The 18,970-nt window shown below is 36.4% G+C and overlaps 1 protein-coding gene across 2 annotated transcripts in view; it reads left to right on the top strand.

Annotated features, from left to right (window-relative positions):
• Nucleotides 1-3,061: 3,061 nt before the first annotated feature.
• Nucleotides 3,062-18,970, top strand: part of LRRC69 (leucine rich repeat containing 69) — a 93,135-nt gene continuing 77,226 nt past the window's right edge. The window contains exons 1-3 of one of the 2 annotated variants that reach the window (XM_059994882.1): nucleotides 3,062-3,244; nucleotides 16,517-16,643; nucleotides 18,183-18,255. In XM_059994882.1, the coding sequence (XP_059850865.1) occupies nucleotides 3,062-3,244; nucleotides 16,517-16,643; nucleotides 18,183-18,255 (383 nt within the window). The remainder of the gene's footprint in view (nucleotides 3,245-16,516; nucleotides 16,644-18,182; nucleotides 18,256-18,970) is intronic. The other variant, XM_059994883.1, reaches the window with a different exon arrangement.

An 18,970-nucleotide genomic window follows, 5' to 3' on the forward strand; every position in this document is an offset into this window, starting at 1 on the left:
TTCACTTTGTACCTGATTTAGATGACAAGATTTTGGGATTTGATGCTTTAAATAACTGAAACTTTTGGGGAGGTGGGCTCTTGGTAGAAGGCAACTCTATTTTGTGTGTTGGAGGAATGTATGTAACTCATGGCCGGGGATAGACTGTTTTGGGTTTTAAGATATGTCTACTTACCATCAAGAGTCTGGGTCTAATTCTTCTTCCTTTGAATATGGGCTGGCCTCAGTGACTTGTTTCTAATGAATAGAATGTGGCAGAAGTGATGCTGCATGACTTCTGAAGCTAGGGCAATATAACTTCTGCTCCATTTTCTCTCTTGGGATGCTCTCCATTAGAACCAAGCCACTGTGTTGGGAGGAAGCTTAGGCCACATAGGAGAGGCTACAGTAGGTGTTCTGGCTAACTGCCCTAAAGTTCCAGCCAACAACCAGCACCTACCACCAGATATGGGTGAATGAGCCTTTAATTTCTGCCCCAGACCCCAGCTGTCACCAAGAGGAACATTGACAAGCTGTCCCCATTGAACATTAAAATAAATGTTTTAAGCCATTAAGTGTCACAGCAGTTTGTTATTTAGCAATAAATAACTGGAACAGGCAGTATTAATAGGATTGACTGCATATTGGAAGTAAGACAGGAGGAGGAGTTAAGAATGTTTACCAGATTTTCTGTGTTAAGCAAATTAATAAAAAAGCAGTATTCGATTGTGGTGGCCTCTTTACCCATTTAAAGCATGAAGAAATCACCAGTGTTTAGATAGTGTCAGCTGCGGTACAGGCCATACAGTGTTACTTTAGAGGAGATGAGTGTCCATGAGACATTTTAAAAAAAAAAAAGAACCAAAGCTTTATGATCACTTTGTTTAGATAGTAATAGCATGATTGTTCTTAGGAAACTAAAAGAATATCAAAACAAAGACATTGGAAGATAGGTTTGGAAGAGATAAAAAGAGCAGTGATTAAGTATCTGAAAAATGATTTTATCATTTTAGCAATTGGAAATCTATTAATCAGCACCTCTTTTTTTACTGTTATAATATTGATGTTCATTATAATAGCCTGTTATAAATTTAATGATTCTTCTTTAGGACTTTGGCACTTGCTTTGCCCTCTTATTGGAAAAGCTCCTGTCTCTAATAGTACCCTCGCAGTAAAGCCTTCTCAGGTCATCCTAAACTTGCAAACTCCTCACTCCCACACTTCCTAGTTTTTTTTTACCTGTTTTTATTATTTTTTCCTAAGCACCCAACGCCATCTAATGTACTAAGTTTACTTATTTATCTTGCTTTCTTTTCTCCCCTTTCTAGAATGTAATTTCATTGAGAGAGGGGTTTTTGTCATTTTAATTCACTCCTCTATCCCCAGTGTCTGGAACAGTGTCGCACATAGTAGCTACTCCTAAATGTTTGTTGAATGAATGAATAAAGGGATTTGTGAATTACAATGGAAGATGGAATTGTGTTCTGACTACTTTCAATGTGGAATACATTTTACAGTATTCATGTTTTTGAAAATCAGCAGTCTAAATGTGATATACATATGTAGCCCAAATGCCTCCAAGCCTCATAACTGGCCCAAATGGGGTTCTAATCAAATATCATTGGCTTCATCTCCTCTCCCTTAACTCTTTTGTCTTTGTCCGAATCTTTCACTTGGAAATTTTCCAATATTATACAAAATATAATAAGAATAGTATAATCAACCCCTATGTACCCATTACTGAGCATCAATAATTACCAATGTTTGGTCAATCTTATTTGATCTGTTTCTTCCACCCACGTTTCTGCCCTGCTTATTTAAAAAAAAAATTCAAGACATCATGGCTTTTCACTTGAAAATTCAGATGCATTTCTAAATGTTAGGTACATTAAAAAAAATACTACCACCATGTAATTATTACACATAACAGAAGTAGCAGTTCCTATCATCTGATACCCAGTCCATGATCAAATTTCCTCAGTCGACTTAGAAATATTTTTATTCAAATAAGGATCCAAACAAGATTCACAAATTGCATTTGGCTGTTACTTTTCTTAAGTCTCATTTCATAACAGTTTCCCCTTCTTTTTATTAATGACATTGATTTGTTGGTTAAACATTGTGTCATTTGCCTTGCAGAATTTCCCGTGTTCTAGATTTGGCTGACTGCTTGTCTGAGATTAATTTAGCTTGTTTTCTAGTCCTCATATTTTCTGTAAATGGTATTTCGATATAGAAGCATGATTAAACTCAGATTCAGTTTTTAGGCAAGAATATTTTATAGGTGGCACTGTGTAATTTTTACTGTATGACATCATGAGACTTAAAAACAATATATGATTGTCTCAATTTTAGTGGTGCTAAAATTGATTAGTAGGTTAAGTTATTAGCCTGATTTCTTACTTGCAAATTTCCTCATCTACCTTTCACCTAATGCTTTTAGCACCCAATTATGATCTTTACGTATATCCATTATTTCATTAGATTTACCAAAATGGTGATTTTTTTTCTAAATCATTTTTTTTCTTCCTCATTTATTGGCTTCTATTTTTCTATGAGTAAGAACTTTATTAGGTTACACCAAAATGCAGTTTGTACTGGAAAAGCAGAATAAATGCTTCATTTTTTTTCCTTTATCATTTTTCAGTCTTATGAGTTGGTTCCCTAGCAAGTCCCAAGGTAGTCAATGGGTTTCTTTTATTTTTATAATACCATTATGAGTTCTTAGATTTTAATTATTTTGATGTTTCGGTCCACTCATCATTCTTTCTGATACTCAAATATTCCCATTTTAGACTAGTGGGAGCCCTTAGAAGTGGCTTCTCTGTCCTTTGATGTGATCTCATTAGTCCTTGGTAACTTTTGTCTCTGGCACAAGATATTCTAGGCTCATCTTGTACATTTCCTACCCCAAACTCAGAATCAGTTATTTTCCCTCCGTACCTTTTACACAGGAAACTATCTAATGCCTCCCACCTTCAACATGGTAGATCTCAGAATGTTTTTGTTTCCATGACACACCAATTCTACAATTAGAGGTTCTAAAGATGTGTAATAAGGAAGCTATTTCTCTTCCAAGCCCATGGCTGAAAAGTTGTTAATAAGAGCACTGAAGGGTGGTAAAAGCACTAAAATTGTTACCTTAAATGGAAAGAACATGACAAAGATGCCCTCAATGTTAGAAAAACTGCCTGGCTTGAAGACTCTACACCTTCAGAATAACCGAATCCCCAAAGTGTGCCCAGAGATAAGCACCTTGACCCAGGTGAGGAACAGCATTATCTTTTTCAATTGAGGATGGAAAATAGGAGGAGAGAAAAGAGTTGAGAAAACAAGAAGCCTTCAGTCTCTGGAGACTTAGCTCCCTGGAGACTAATGTGGATGGTTGCTGGAAAGGGATCAGAAGGCTTTCTCCCTTAGTGAATTACATATGGTAGGGAGAGAAGATGTTTCAACTTATCCATGTGTTCTATGACCCACATTTGGAATCAGAGGGTTAGGTCTCTGCTATACTCATCTTTCTGGAGGCTGCCATCTGGAAAGGGGTGGGGAGCCTGGATCTACTTGTCTACCTTGGGGGTTCCATCTGGAAGTGGGTTTGAGGATCCTGGAGATGCTGTTCACCCTGGGGACCATCCTGAAGCTTTTGCATATGGAATGAAGAGATATTTCTGATGTAAGAAAGGAGTTCTTTTCAATTTCCTGGAGCAGGCTGAACATTGAAATGGAGTGTTGGCAGGAAATGGGAAGGAGGGAACATTCATTTTTTCTGAAGTAGTCTTTAAAAGAAGGTTAGTATTTTAAATAAAGAATATCCTTAAAGAGCAACAGGATGAATCCCAGATGCTTGTGTTAAACATTTCTGCTGAACAATGTGAAACTCCAGCTGCTAAAATCTTGAGGTTGGGAGAAGGCAAGGGATATTAACTTTGCAGTTTTCTTTTTCTTCACTTCTAAACTGTCATCAGCACTGAAACAACCTTATAACCAGCCAAGTCATTGTAGTTCATTATAGTTCATTACTTTTGAGTTCAGAGTTACAAAAAAAAAACAAAACAAAACTCTAGTTTCTTACCTTCACCTACCTCATTTCCTCTTAGGTTTCCAAAATTATTTGAGTTTGTAGTCTGTGGCCATATCTTTCCAAGAAATATGGTAATACTCAAAAACTCCCCCTTTAATAATAACTTCCAAAAGTGCATTTGTAGAACAGATTTGGACTTTTTTTTCCCCTGAATTTTATTTATTTATTTTTATACAGCAGATTCTTATTAGTTATCTATTTTATACATATTAGTGTATATATGTCAATCCCAATCTCCCACCCCCCCCACACTGCTTTCCCCCTTTGGTGTCCATAAGTTTGTTCTCTACATCTGTGTCTCTATTTCTGCCTTGCAAACCCGGTCATCTGTACCATTTTTCTAGATTCCACGTATACGCATTAATATATGATATTTGTTTTTCTCTTTCTGACTTACTTCACTCTGTATGACAGTCTATACATCCATCCACGTCTCTACAAATGACCCAATTTCATTTCTTTTTAATGGCTGAGTAATATTCCATTGTATATATGTACCACATCTTTATCCATTCATCTGTTGATGGGCATTTAGGTTGCTTCCATGACCTGGCTACTGTAAATAGTGCCGCAATGAATATTGGGGTGCATGTGTCTTTTTGAATTATGTTTTTCCCAGGGTATATGCTCAGGGGTGGGATTGCTTGGTCATATGGTAGTTCTATTTTTAGTTTTTAAAGGAACTTCCATATTGTTCTACACAGTGGCTGTATTGGTTTACATTCCCACTAACAGTGCAAGAGGGTTCCCTTTTCTCCACACCATCTCCAGCAATTATTGTTTCTAGATTTTTTGGTGATGGCCATTCTGACCTGTGTGAGGTGGTACCTCATTGTAGTTTTGATTTGCATTTCTCTAAATATTAGTGATGTTGAGCAGCTTTTCATATGCCTCTTGGCCATCTATATGTCTTCTTTGGAGAAATGTCTATTTAGGTCTTCTGCCCATTTTTTGATTGGGTTGTTTGTTTTTTTAATATTGAGCAGCATGAGCTGTTTATATATTTTGGAGATTAATCCTTTGTTGATTCATTTGCAAATATTTTCTCCCATTCTGAAGGTTGTATTTTCATCTTGCTTATGGTTTTCTTTGCTGTGCAAAAGCTTTTAAGTTTTATTAGGCCCCATTTGTTTATTTTTGTTTTTATTTCCATTACCCTAGGAGGTGGGTCAAAAAAGATCTTGCATGATTTATGTCAAAGACTGTTCTTCCTATGTTTTCTTCTAAGAATTTTATAGTGTCCGGTCTTACATTTAGGTCTTTAATTCATTTTGAGTTTATTTTTGTGTATGGTGTTAGGGAGTGTTCTAATTTCATTCTTTCACATGTAGCTGTCCAGTTTTCCCAGAACCACTTATTGAAGAGACTGTCCTTTCTCCATTGTATATGCTTGCCTGCTTTGTCATAGATTAGTTGACCATAGGTGCATGGGTTTATCTCTGGACTTTCTATCCTGTTCCATTGATCTATATTTCTGTTTGTGTACTGGTACCATATTGTCTTGATTACTGTAGCTTTGCAGTATAGTCTGAAGTCAGGGAGCCTGATTCTTCCAGCTCCATTTTGTTCCCTCAAGATTGCTTTGGCTATTTGGAGTCTTTTGTGTCTCCATACAAATTTTAAGATTTTTTGTTCTAGTTCTGTAAAAAATGCCATTGGTAATTTGATAGGGATTGCACTGAAACTGTAGATTGCTTTGGGTAGAATAGTCATTTTCACAATATTGATTCTTCCAATCTAAGAACATGGTATATCTCTCCATCTGTTTGTGTCATCTTTGATTTCTTTCATCAGTGTCTTATAGTTTTCTGAGTACAGGTTTTTTACCTCCTTAGGTAGGTTTATTCCTAGGTATTTTATTCTTTTTGCTGCAGTGGTGAATGGGATTTTTTTCCTTAATTTCTTTTTCTGATCTTTCTTTTTCAGTGTATAGGAATGCCAGAGATTTCTGTGCATTAATTTTGTATCCTGAAACTTTACCAAATTCATTGATTAACTCTAGTAGTTTTCTGATGACATCTTTAGGATTCGCTGTGTATAGTATCATGTCATCTGCAAACAGTGACAGTTTTACTTCTTCTTTTCCAATTTGTATTCCTTTTATTTCTTTTTCTTTTCTGATTTCCATGGCTAGGACTTCCAAAACTATGTTGAATAATAGTGGTGAGAGTGGATATCCTTGGGATATGGACTTTTCTAATGAGATAGAGGAGTTTCTTTGCAAAGGAATTTAAAATTTGACTGAACCAAGAGCCAATTCTCCACCTCTGCTTGAATTTTTTTCCATTAAAGTAACAGTGCATTGTTTTAAGAAAATCAAATAATATAAAAGGTTTATAATAAAAAGTAACTCTCTTCTGTTCCACTCCCTCTCACCCACAATTTTGACCTCTATTTATAACCACTTTTAATTTTTTTGTTTTCTTGATTTGTCCATTTTAGATATCACACTCCTTCATCTTCCAAATATATTTATATTAATATGTTTAGTTTCTCCATAGTTATCTTTTATATTTAATATTATTACACCTTTGTTTCTTTTTTTAAGTTAATTTTTACTGGAGTATAGTTGATTTACAATGTTGTATTATTTTCTGCTGACAGCAAAGTTAATCAATTATACATATACATATACATATACCCACTCTATTTTATATTCTTTTCCCATCTAGGTAATTACAGAGTATCAAGTAGAGTTCCCTGTGCTATACTGTAGGTTTTTATTAGTTATCTGTTTTATATATAGTAGTGTGTATGTGTCAATCCCAATCTCCCAACCTTTGTTTCTTTCTTCATCAACTACAATCTCTTTTTATTCCCCACTTGGTAAGATGGCAATGTTGGCATCTGTAATCCAGTTTCAGCTCTCCTTCCCTCCTCCTCTTCACAAATTATAAACTTCTTACTTTTATGAGATGTATAGTATTTATAATCTATTCAGTTATCACCATGATTAAATCTTTGTCTCATGGAGAATTCTAAAATTCTAAAACATATACTGTTAATAAGTAAATCTCATTTATATGGAACCAATTAATATACTATGATTATATTTTCTTCCTCATATACCATTTTTGTTTCCTTGGGGTTTCTAATTGTCTTTCACTTATTCTTGTGCCTTTGCCTTTATCATGGCCTCATTTTATTTTAAATGTGATCATATTACATACCCTATCAAATGTGCTTTTTCCTTGAGTAACTTCCTTCCAGGAGCCTCTGTCCTCCTGCCCCAATTTAAGCTGCTTACTATCTAGGTTTGCTGAATACTGTCAGCCCGGATATCCCTTTGCGGCTCCTGACTTGGACCCATTGTTACCTAGAACCATGTTTTCCCTCTTTTTTGGTTTACTCACTTATTTTGTAGAAATAACTCTCCAGATAGCACCCTAGTCTAGGTATGTGGTAATTAAATTTTTTGAACTCTTGCATATCTGAAAACATGTGCATCCTTCTCTCCTGTTTAATAGTTGTTTAGTAAAAAAGTTACAGATTGTAAATTATACTCCCTCAGGAAAAAAAGCCGAAGAGTCTGATCATCATCACTTTGTCTTCTTGTGGCTCCCGCATTACTCTCCTCCTCATCCTTTGACTATTTAGGAGAGATCCTAAATTTTGACTTCCCAATTCAATTTCCTTAAACAGGGTGTTGGCTCAGCTCAGCCCTTACTTTGAAAGAAGAAGTCACATTTTACTTTTAAAGAAGAATTCAACTGATTAGAAACTAGGCTTCTTGTGGTCTATCTTTAAAGTGCTTTACAAGTCAGACTCAGGCTAATGGCATTATTGTTTCACTGCTATGAACTAGCTATTTTTTTCATGTAGAGTTTCCAATGTTGTGGAGTTTTGAAGAAAATCTGTTTTCCCTTTATAATGGGAGTTCTAGAAGCAGCTTGAATAAAATGTGCTAGAAACCCTCAAAAGATGGATAGAGATTATTTACACAGTTCAGAAATACTGCTCATTCTCCCAGCTGCTAATAGAAAGGGAAGACAAAACTCTCAGAAAAGAGAGAGCTTAGAGAGCTGCAAAGAGCCCTGGAAGAGTGTCTGCAAGTCCTGATACTTCAACCTTTTCAGCCACTCACCAACTAAACATAAGATATTTAATCTCACTGGGTCTCAATTTCTGCCTTCATTTATTCAAAGCCACACTTAAGTATTGAGCACCATCTATGTCTCAGGTAATTTGGCAATTAAAAAAAAAAACAGATGAAAATACCTGCCTTCATGGAGCTATGTTCTAGTCAGAAGAGATGCAAGAAAGAAACATGCAAAACAGGTGGGAGGTAGTATTAGTGCTAAGGAGAAAAATATAGCAGATAAAGCAGGCAGGGTGCATTGCGGCATTCAGCTGAAATGCTGCCAAGTATCCTTGTGGTCTTCATATCTTGATGATACTTATGTCATAGTTCAAAGATGATCATGATTCTTACTCTAACAATTTTCTATAAAATCCCCGAATGTGTTTTTTAAAAGTTAGTTTGAATTCTTTCTTGTGGTGCTACAGGTTGTGCTTTCAATAATGATTGAAACTCCCCCTATCTTTTTTTTTTTTTTCTTTTGGGTCTATACTCTGCTTGACTTTTGGGTTAGTCTTTCTTTTATCATTATAGGAAGTCCAGTTTGCCCCAATATACTGATTTTTTGGGTTATATTTGCCACAGAATGCACAGCATTAAAATAGTCTTGATATTTAACTTCCTAAAACAAAAGTAATACTTAGAAAATTTTTGCACTCACAAAATGGTATCAAATGGAATAACGGCATCCACCATACACTGAGAGCCAGGCACAATGCTAGGAAACTCTTTGTTCATTTTCAAGGAAGTTATAATTATCACTCTCATATGGTTAATAAAATTTATGATTCAGAAAGGTTAAGTCATTTGCCAAGGTCAACCAGTGAATACATGTATAAAATGAGGTCTCTCTTTTTTTTTTTTTTTTTTTTTTTTTTGCGGTACGCGGGCCTCTCACTGTTGTGGCCCCTCTCGTTGCGGAGCACAGGCTCCGGACGCGCAGGCTCAGCGGCGGTGGCTCACGGGCCTATCCGCTCCGCGGCATGTGGGATCTTCCCGGACTGGGGCACGAACCCGTGTCCCCTGCATCGGCAGGCGGACTCTTAACCACTGCACCACCAGGGAAGCCCTGAGGTCTCTTTTGAGGTTGTTTTCAGCTGTATTGTCTTATTATTCTATACACTTAGTGTGAAATTCACCAGGGTGTGTTGTTCAATTTATAGTTCCTAAAAACAAAAATTGGATTGCCTAAAGGTGGCAGGTTTGAACAATACATGAATTGTTCCCACTCTTCATTTGTTTAGATATCCATTCTTTTGACAAATATTTACCATTCATCTTCTTGTGTCTATGGTGGTCCTGAGGACACAGATGTGAAAAAAAAGTAAGGTCTTTGTCTTCATTTGGGAATTAAATTAAATGTTAATATATGTAAGCTCAATGCCTGACACTGAAACTTTGAAATAAATTAGAGTTGCTATTGTGGTCTAACTAGCAACATGAAACTTTGAAATAAATTAGAGTTGCTATGGTGGTCTAACTAGCAACAATGATAAAATGGAAGGAGATTCTTTAGAGAATACAAATTCTATTCTTTTTTTCTTTGCTAATTTGACTAATGAAACTGGAAATTTTCACTCACTTCTAATGACATGATAAAAATGGATTAATGTCTTATAATTTATGGTGAATGCATTTGGCCTAGGACTAATGAAGTGCTGGTATATCAACAATTTTCAAAGATGCACTTTATTATAACTCTTGAGGGTGGAGACCTTTGTCTTGTTCCTAGTGCCTGGCACTTAGTAAACCATCGAATGTCAGTTTGAGTGAAATGGGATGTAAGCCATTTTCAAAGTCCAACTTAGTCAAACACAGAGCTATCATGATAGGTTTAAAATCTCCAAAGAAACAAATAGCCATTATCTCTAATTGTGTACAGCATTGTTGACATGCATCATAAAGTCCAATGGCAGTACAGCAATGTTCACCTTAAGTGGTTCACACGTGTAGCTGCCCAGGACAAAGATGTGGTCTGCCATAGCTTTTTATTTGACCATAAACAATTGACAGTAAATAAAGGCAACTCTAAGCAGAGTTGGGTAGTCTGTAAATTGTTATTGCATCCCTAGTCTCTCCTTTTCATACTTTTACTGTCCTTTTGGATGACCCCCTAACCCAATCACGCCCCTCCCTTCCTCCTTCCCTCCCTCCCTTCATGCCTTCCTTCTTTTCTATGTTTAACAAATAGTTATTGTACCTGCTAGTAGTAGACTAGCACTCTGCTAGATGCTGATAATACAAAAAGGAATGAAAACATCATGTGTCCCAACTCTCAGGTTTAGTGGAAAAAGGTAATCAAATATACAAATACATGTAAAATTATAATTGTGAAAAGTGTCATGAAGAAGAATTATATTGTGTTATGAGGAGTTGTAGTCAGAGAAATCAGGGAAGGTAGACCTGAGAAGTGCAACTGAGATAAGATCTGAAGGATGGGAGTTATGCAGAGGAACACAAGAGGAAAAGCATATGCAACAACTTTCCCAATCTCTTCCTCCTTGGGCATTCTGGGTCTCACTAAGTCTGGCAGAGAGAAAGGATCTGACATTGTTTGTACTGTTTGTCAGCATCAAGCCTGTCCTTTCCCTGTCCCATCCACTGGAAATGCGCTCTTCCTCCATCAAGTAGGTAACGCCTCCTGTTTTCTAAGCCTGGCTTTGCTATAAAAACAGGGCCTTCTTATACTTGTTTATTGTATCCTGTCCTGGCACACAGACACCTAGTGAATTCCTTCTCTCTACACTACTTTCATTCCTCCTTTGCCTCTGCTTTTATGCCCAAGTCTGCATTAAGCCTCTTGAACCCCTACTGGAACTTCTGCTTCTTCCTCTAGCTGTCAGATGTCTAGAAGAGCCCCAACCCTCTTCTCTGACTTGCCAACTGAGCACATAATCTCTCTGTGCCTCCCTTGATTTATCTCATGTATAGTGTCTTAACCATGTTGGTTACTCAGAAAATTTTAGCCTCTACCCCAACTCAAACATCCAAATGCTTAGTTTTTCCAAACACTTGAAAGTTTTACATTTTACTTGAATGAGTTTTGTGTTGCAATTCCCCTTTTCCAAGATTTGAAACTCTTATCCTTGCTTCTTTAGTCTTTCCTTTAGAAGCTTCTGACAGGATGCTAAAAGGTAATGCCTTGTTAATGCTTCTGCTGTGAATGCCAGAGATTCCTTGTAATACTGTTGAGTAGGACGTGCCAATTTCATGACACTGGGATTAATTTTGGGTTCTAAGGGAACAGGTCTTAGGGGTCACAGGGATTCTCTAGAGATTAGATGGACCTTGAAACTATTTCCATTGAAACTATAATTGTTTTGAGAAATCTGACTTGATGTATTGGGTTGGCCAAACAGCTCTTTCATTTTTGTTTCTGTAAGATGACTCTAGTAGCACTTAGTTGTCTTTAACTTCATTCAAGACAACTTTGTTAGACTGTATTGTGACAGCTGTAATATCAGCGTGCATTAAAAAAAAAAACTTATCAAAATTGGTGATTTTTTACCCTCAGAATGGGAGAAAATATTTGCAAACGAATCAATGGACAAAAGATTAATCTCCAAAATATATAAACAGCTCATGCAGCTCAATATTAAAGAAACAAATAACCCTATCAAAAAATGGGCAGAAGGTCTTCCTTGGTGGTGCAGTGGTTGAGAGTCCCCCTGCCGATGCAGGGGACACGGGTTCGTGCCCCGGTCCGGGAAGATCCCACATGCTGCGGAGCGGCTAGGCCCGTGAGCCATGGCCGCTGAGCCTGCGCGTCCGAAGCCTGTGCTCCACAACGGGAGGGGCCACAACAGTGAGAGGCCCGCGTACTGCACACACACACACAAAGTTCCTGAAAAATTAAATAATAGTTTTGAAATTACCCGAGAATAAGCATGTAGAAAACAAACTATGATTGCTAGGGTGGAGGGGGGGAGGGATAAATTGGGAGATTAGGATTGACATATACACGCTACTATATATAAAATAGATAACTAATAAGGACCTGCTGTATAGCACAGGGAACTCTACTCAATACTCTGTAATGGCCTATATGGGAAAAGAATCTAAAGAAGAGTGTATGTATGTATATGTATAACATTCACTTTGCTGTACACATGCAACTAACACAACACTGTAAATCAACTAAACTCCAATAAAAATTTTTAAAAAATTGTCCATTAAAAAAAAAAGAATTAGTAGAATGAGCCTTAATGCTGCCCTGTCCCACATACCTTGGCCATATACATAACTAATTAAAAAATGTAAATGTCTTATTTTTCTTTTATTAATTTGATTCAATTATTTTATTAAGTAGTTTACAGCATGTGACACTATGTTATGTACTATTTAGGTACAGTGAATGGAAATATTCCCTGTCTTTTAAGGAATTTAAGGATTAATATTTCAAATACCAGCTCAAACATATTTGTACATGTTACAGGTGAATGATTTAACAGTTTGTTCCAAAATGGTATCACCAAGCCATAGTTTAGTTTAGAAAGACTTCCCGATAAAAATGGACATTTGAGCTGGTATTTTTTTACATAAAAAAAAAAATTTATCCAAGTTAGTCATGGAAATCATTTTAAAAGTCAAAAAAGTAATTGAAAGATATAATAAATAGCATAGAGTTTTCTAGTGATAATTAATAGCTACAAGCACAGCATAATTAAATGTTAGGTTACCTGGTCCAAGTTCTAGGCATACATATGATAGGTATCACATTGAATTGATTATAGGGGTTATTGAGAATGAGCAGATGGTTAGAATAAAGAAGGCATGCAGCCCATTAGAAGGAAGTGAATCCAGCTGGGTAGATTGGCACTGACTGAGCTCAATAGATACTTGATTTTGAAAAAAGACAAATGGTGTGGAGCCATAATGAGTATCTTCACAGTTTGAACCATTAGCTTATTAAAGAAATGATCTAAGCAGACAGCATTCAACTAACATTTATTGAACAGCTATTGTATTCCAGACACTGTTTTTTGAATGCTGGATGAATTACAGATACCCTATCATTGCAAAATTTCCAACTTTATAGTAAAGGTAAGATATATACATGAGTCACTGTAATACACAGCAGAAGATAATAATTGGCCATAGAAAGTACACAGTGTTATGCAACTACAAAAGGAAGATGGCTTCCTGGAGAAGGTGATATATTCCAAGGGGGAGCATTAAACACAGAAATCCATTATAATATTTGGAGAACCAAGGTATAGTGATAGTTTAATGGAAAGAGAATCCTGACCACATTATCACTGTAGAAATAATAAAAAAAAATTCCAGCAAAATTAACTGATTAACAGAAAGTCATTATTCCTGTGGCCAACAGAATAACAGAGATAATTTTCTCTTTCCTGAAAATATCATTCATAAGTGGCTGTGAATTTAGAAATCTTTGAAAAAAGGAGTTAGAAATCATTAAGAAAACAGGTTTAAAAATTGAAGACTGAGTCAAAGTGTCAACATATATACTATATGAAGCATTCCTAGCATCATGTATGTCTAACATCTTGTTCCATGGTCTTCTCCTGAGTCTAAAAGATTATAGTTAGTGTTTCATAATATCCACTATTTGCCAGGTACTTCATTATATTGTCTCTAATCCTTAAGGCAGCCCTGAGAAGTTGATGCTAGTATCTCCATTTTAAAGAAAAGAAAGGGAGACAGGAATTTGAATGACTTTCTTGGGATCCCATAGTGAGTATATTGCATAGCAGATGGTCTCCAAAGCCTGTGCTTTTGCCTACTGCAAAATACTGACTAAATGGTGTAACCCACAGAACAAGAATATTTAAAATGAGAAATCCATATACTGCATACAATTCTATTGTGTGTGTGTAATGGGTGTATGTATGTATGAATGAATGTATATATTATGTCCATATATATGATCATTCTGAGCAACAATAAATTCTTTTTAAAAACAGTTTAAAGTAAATAGTGTAATGTAGAAATTAAGAGTATAGGCCATTGAGTGAAGCTATGTTATTTCACCATAAATCACAGCCTGTACCTCAGATCCCTCTTCTGTAAATTAAGGGTAACTTGAAGTCCACCTGAGGCAATGTACAAGGTTGCATGGCACAGTATTTGGCATATATTAAATTCTATTTAAATGTTAGTCATTAGTATTAATAAGTTAATCAGTACTTTTTCTTCTCAAACTTCTTATCCTCTTCTCTCTTTATCCAAAGATTGCTACACATTAAATCTAGAGTCTATAACCCAAAGGCATCAATGGTCACTGACATGCTTACCTCATATCCAAAATGTAAGAGGAAACACACACGTCCATTTCAAGGCAGGCTACAGACAGGTTATAACTTAGAGGTATGAGTAGGCCAATGCAATTAAATAAATCAAATCAAATTTAGGACGAGTTGGGATACACAGACACTATTTGGGACAAGCATACAAAGATGTGGAAAAGGCCACAGGGAGACAAGAAACATTTAGGACATACTAAGTAGGGAAATTCCTCATGGACTGATTATTTGGGCAACTCTTTATATATAATCCAGTAGGACAGGTAAAAGGAGTTTAAATGATAAAATAGCCCGTTCTTTACATTCTTAAGTTAGGTAATGCCATAGGCAGGCAGTAATGAGGATTAGTGTTAGGGTAATTGCAATGAGAGTTGAAAAAGTTGCATCTAAGAGGCATTTTGAGAATAGGACTTGGTTACTGATTGAATTTAGGTGGCAAGAGAGAAGTTCTAGGTGATTCCAAAGTTTGGCTACCATATGATTATGAGAAAGATGAGTGCATTAACCAAAGTGGGGAGGGGAAAAACAGATCTCATTTGTCCACTGACATTGTCTAGTTCAGATTCTGAATTTAGAGTGACAGCATCACATCCACTTATGTCTCTTGAGCCAAAACCAACAAGATGACATTTTTACAGGGATAACTGTAAATTCCTACATTTAAGTTAAGAAAAGCATTCAATTGCACAAGTTCAGGATGCGAGTTATCTCCTTGAGAGTAGTTTTTTCTTGGCCACAGACAAAATTAATTATGCACCAACCATGTGCCCCATTTCTGAAAGAGTGCATGTTGTAGCCATGTTAGGCTGCAACAGAAGTGTAGTCATCTGCCTGAGGCAGACTCCATGGTCCCAACAGATCTATGCTATGAGATCACATTTCCTGTCTCACTCTAGGTACCATGTTTCTAGAAAGGAGTACTTAGAAAAATTAGAGTGTAACCAGGATGGTAAAGGGTCTGGAAATTATGTCCCGAGGGAAATGGTTAAGGAAGAATCGAACAAATTCAGGGGGAAGTCCCTGCTCTTATCCAAGGCTATCACCCATTTGTATTTTGGATCCTATCCTTGCTCGTCTACTAAAGGATTTTGATTCTGCAATTATCCCTGTCCTTATATCATTAGTTTCTCACTATCTATAAGATTATTTTCATCAGCATATAAATAAGCTGTACTATATTTTATTTTAAACAAAATACAAACCCTCCAGCTCCCTCCTAATTTTCTAGTGTCCCTTCATAACAAAAGTTCTTTAAGAATTGTATTTTAGTCATTGTCTTCACTTTCTCACATTTTCTCCACAGCATACTTCAGTTTCCTCCTCAGCACTTCACCCCTGTTATCAAGGTCACCAATAACTTTCATGTTGCTAAGTCCAGTGGTTACTTGTATGCTTTTATTTTACTTAACCTTCCTTTGGGATTTGACTCGAATCTTCCTCCTTAAAATAGGAGTGTGTTGGGAACCCCTGGATTAGAGGATCTAGAGGATCTTTCTAACTCCTTTCATGTATCCTTCCTATGTCTGACCAATCTGATGTTAGTAGGTACATAGGGCAGATCTTCCCTACCCTACCATATCATGTCAATAGTTTCTCTTATGAACTTTGTGATCACAGAGTGATGTTAAAGGCCACCCTCCCACCCCACCCCCATCCATGTATTATAGAAATCTTATTGGCCTAAGTGAAAAAGCTCATTTGGGATTAGTATGACAGAAGGACCTCAGATCTTCAGCTAATTTCTGATTTCAGGAAATTAGCCCCTTTGCTGAATTTTTAATGTTAGGATACTCCTGAGTTGCTCAAGTGACTTATGAATGGATCATTAATTGTGTTTTTGAGAACCCGTGAAATGGTTTGTAATACAATTTTAATGAAGTTAAGTACTTTAATTGAGAATTAAATTGTGCTTAAATTAACATAAACTGTTTGAACATGAACTCAAATGACCTTTATTTATATAGATAATCTTAGGTACATGTGAAATAATTAAGATTATTTGATTTTTTTAGGTTGTATGTATCTCAACGAAGGGGCTTAATTATTTCTTTTTTCTCAGGTAAAGTGGATAATGTACGAGTTCATTAAATCTCTATATGTTTGCAGTTGACAGCACTAAATCTGGGAAACAACCTTTTGGAAGAAGTTCCAGAAGAGATGAAATACCTTACATCCTTGAAGAAGCTCCATTTATTTGGAAATAAGATTCATAGATTTGCATCTGGAGTATGTGGTGAGTCAAAGACGAGCATAATTATAGTGTCAAACTTAATTTCCTTATATTGAACAATTTGAAAGTAAAGGGAAAAAGGAATTTCATGTTTTAATCTTTTTTGGTTGGAGATATTTACACTTGAAATTAGGGAATTTGGGGAACAACTTTTTTCCCGACTACCATATTATATATTTCTTTACATATAGATCTAAGAAAATAAATAAGCATTAGTGTTAGTAAATTTTCCCCTTTTCAGAATCAGTGTACATTTAGACTCTCAAATCTGGGCACCCTTTCTCTGGCCCAGAGAGAAAACTAGTTGAAAATCAAATCAAGAAAAGCTCTGCACAGCTCTCCTTGTTCTTTACACTTTTTACACTGTCTCAAACACTAAGTCACAATCTTTGCTCAGGATGTTAAGCATAAATCAACTTGGGGAGAATTTTAAAGAAAAGATATGAGATTCAATAAATGGCATTTTTTATTTTTTTCTTTGTGTTTCCCTTAAACTAATAATTTCTCCATTTAATATGACATTTTTCCTATTTAATATGGGTAGAGTATGCTTAAGGACAGAACACATGACAGAGATCCAGATAATTTTTATAGGTTCATTAACTCATGTAAGGCATTTTACTACTTTGTGTCCCCAATAGTAAAATTAGAACTATATAATAGAATTTATAAAGTTCTGTGAACTTTTGAGGCATGGGTGCTATATATTATCATTGTTATCATTGAGCAGCATTTAGTAAGGGTATTATTTCATGGGCCCTCGGTTAGAGGTATATAGGAAAGAGCACAGGTAGATTCTGGTACTATCTCTTTAAAGTACTTTAAAATATTAGCTCATGTATCTTGCAGAAATATTTTTCCACAAAAAATGAAACTCAAGTGCATAGTCCCCTAGTACGTCGACTTTGTCTTGAGCTCCCTGCAGAAGCTGGTGACCCAAGAGGACCTGCTCCCCACTAAATACAGCAAGAGAATTCCCCAGCTCCTTCCAGTCTCCGGTGAAGATCAGCAAGTAGCTGTTTCACGCACCAGCGCCCATCTACTTCTTCCACTTCAAGGAGACTCTGGCTCTGGAATAGAGTTGAACACACTCTACGTCCACTTCACCCTCTTCGCCAGGGAGTTGTGGGCCGTGGTGCATTGGGCTGGTTTCCCATGCGGTTTTCCTGTTTGGTGGATGAGTTCGGCTTGTCAGGAAGACCCTTTGGTCGTCATTCATGCATTTCACAAACATTTGTGGGACTACGGTTCTGAGTTTCAAAAACAAAACTAAAACCCTGGGTTCCAGTGCCTTTTATAATAGTTTCTGGTTCCAGTTTGTGGTGAGTTTGGCCCTCTATCCTCAGGTGCCAAGACTTAGCTTTCTAACTGGGATAAATTATGCCTTTTTGATTAAGCTAATCTGAGAGGGTATCAGTTACCAGCAACCCAAAGAGCCTTGGCCAAGGCAAGAAACCAGAAGGAAAACAAAGGTGTACAGAAAAGTGACTAAAAATTATTTTCTAACGGATATCTAAAGTGACTAAAATTGTTTTCTAACAGATGGCTTACAAAATTTGATCCTGCTTAATCTGAACAACAATCAGCTTACATGGATTCCTCAAGAAATCAGCAGGTAATTTTGTTTCTAGTGAGAGCTGGTTACCACTACTCCCCACCATGCCCCCACCCCCAAACTGCCATTTCTCCCCATCCTGGTCATTTTAACATGGTATGCTTAGCCTCTAGTCCTTGTGGGATTTATACATAGGAAAGAGGCACCTGAAGGACTGAGGCAAGCTACTGATTTTAAGCAGACGATTCTTTAAACACTTCAGAGAAATGAGAAACAGCATGACTTGGTAGTCTAAGTATAAAAGTGAGGGTTTGAAACAAAGTTCTAAAGTTGATTGTGTTATTGATTTCCTAACTGGGGGGTTCTTGGAGCTTGCTCTGTTACAGAATTGGGGACATTAAACTTTACTGTAAAACATTTTCAGCTTGATGGAAAAGGTAATACGAAAGCAAAGACTTTAAAACCAACATGTCATTTTCATAAAAAAACACATTTTATTATCATTAACAAAAACAAAATGCTATTTTTCCTTATCCTGCACATTTGCACAGATGGGCTGCTGTTACAGTGACTTTCTGGAGCCAGCTGAGGGCCTTGTCCTTTTGCAGGCAAAACACCCTCTTGGGCTTTTCTTCTGACAGATGGAGACAGAACCCTACTCAGGTTTACTTTGGAGACTCTCTTTATTGCCTGTCAAACAGAAACAGATGTATTACAACATAAGAACATCCAGATTTTTAAAGGATACAAAACTATTAATAGTTCTCAACAAAGG

Source organism: Delphinus delphis, chromosome 17 (assembly GCF_949987515.2).
Source record: "Delphinus delphis chromosome 17, mDelDel1.2, whole genome shotgun sequence".
In the NCBI taxonomy this organism is placed as follows: Eukaryota; Metazoa; Chordata; class Mammalia; order Artiodactyla; family Delphinidae; genus Delphinus; species Delphinus delphis.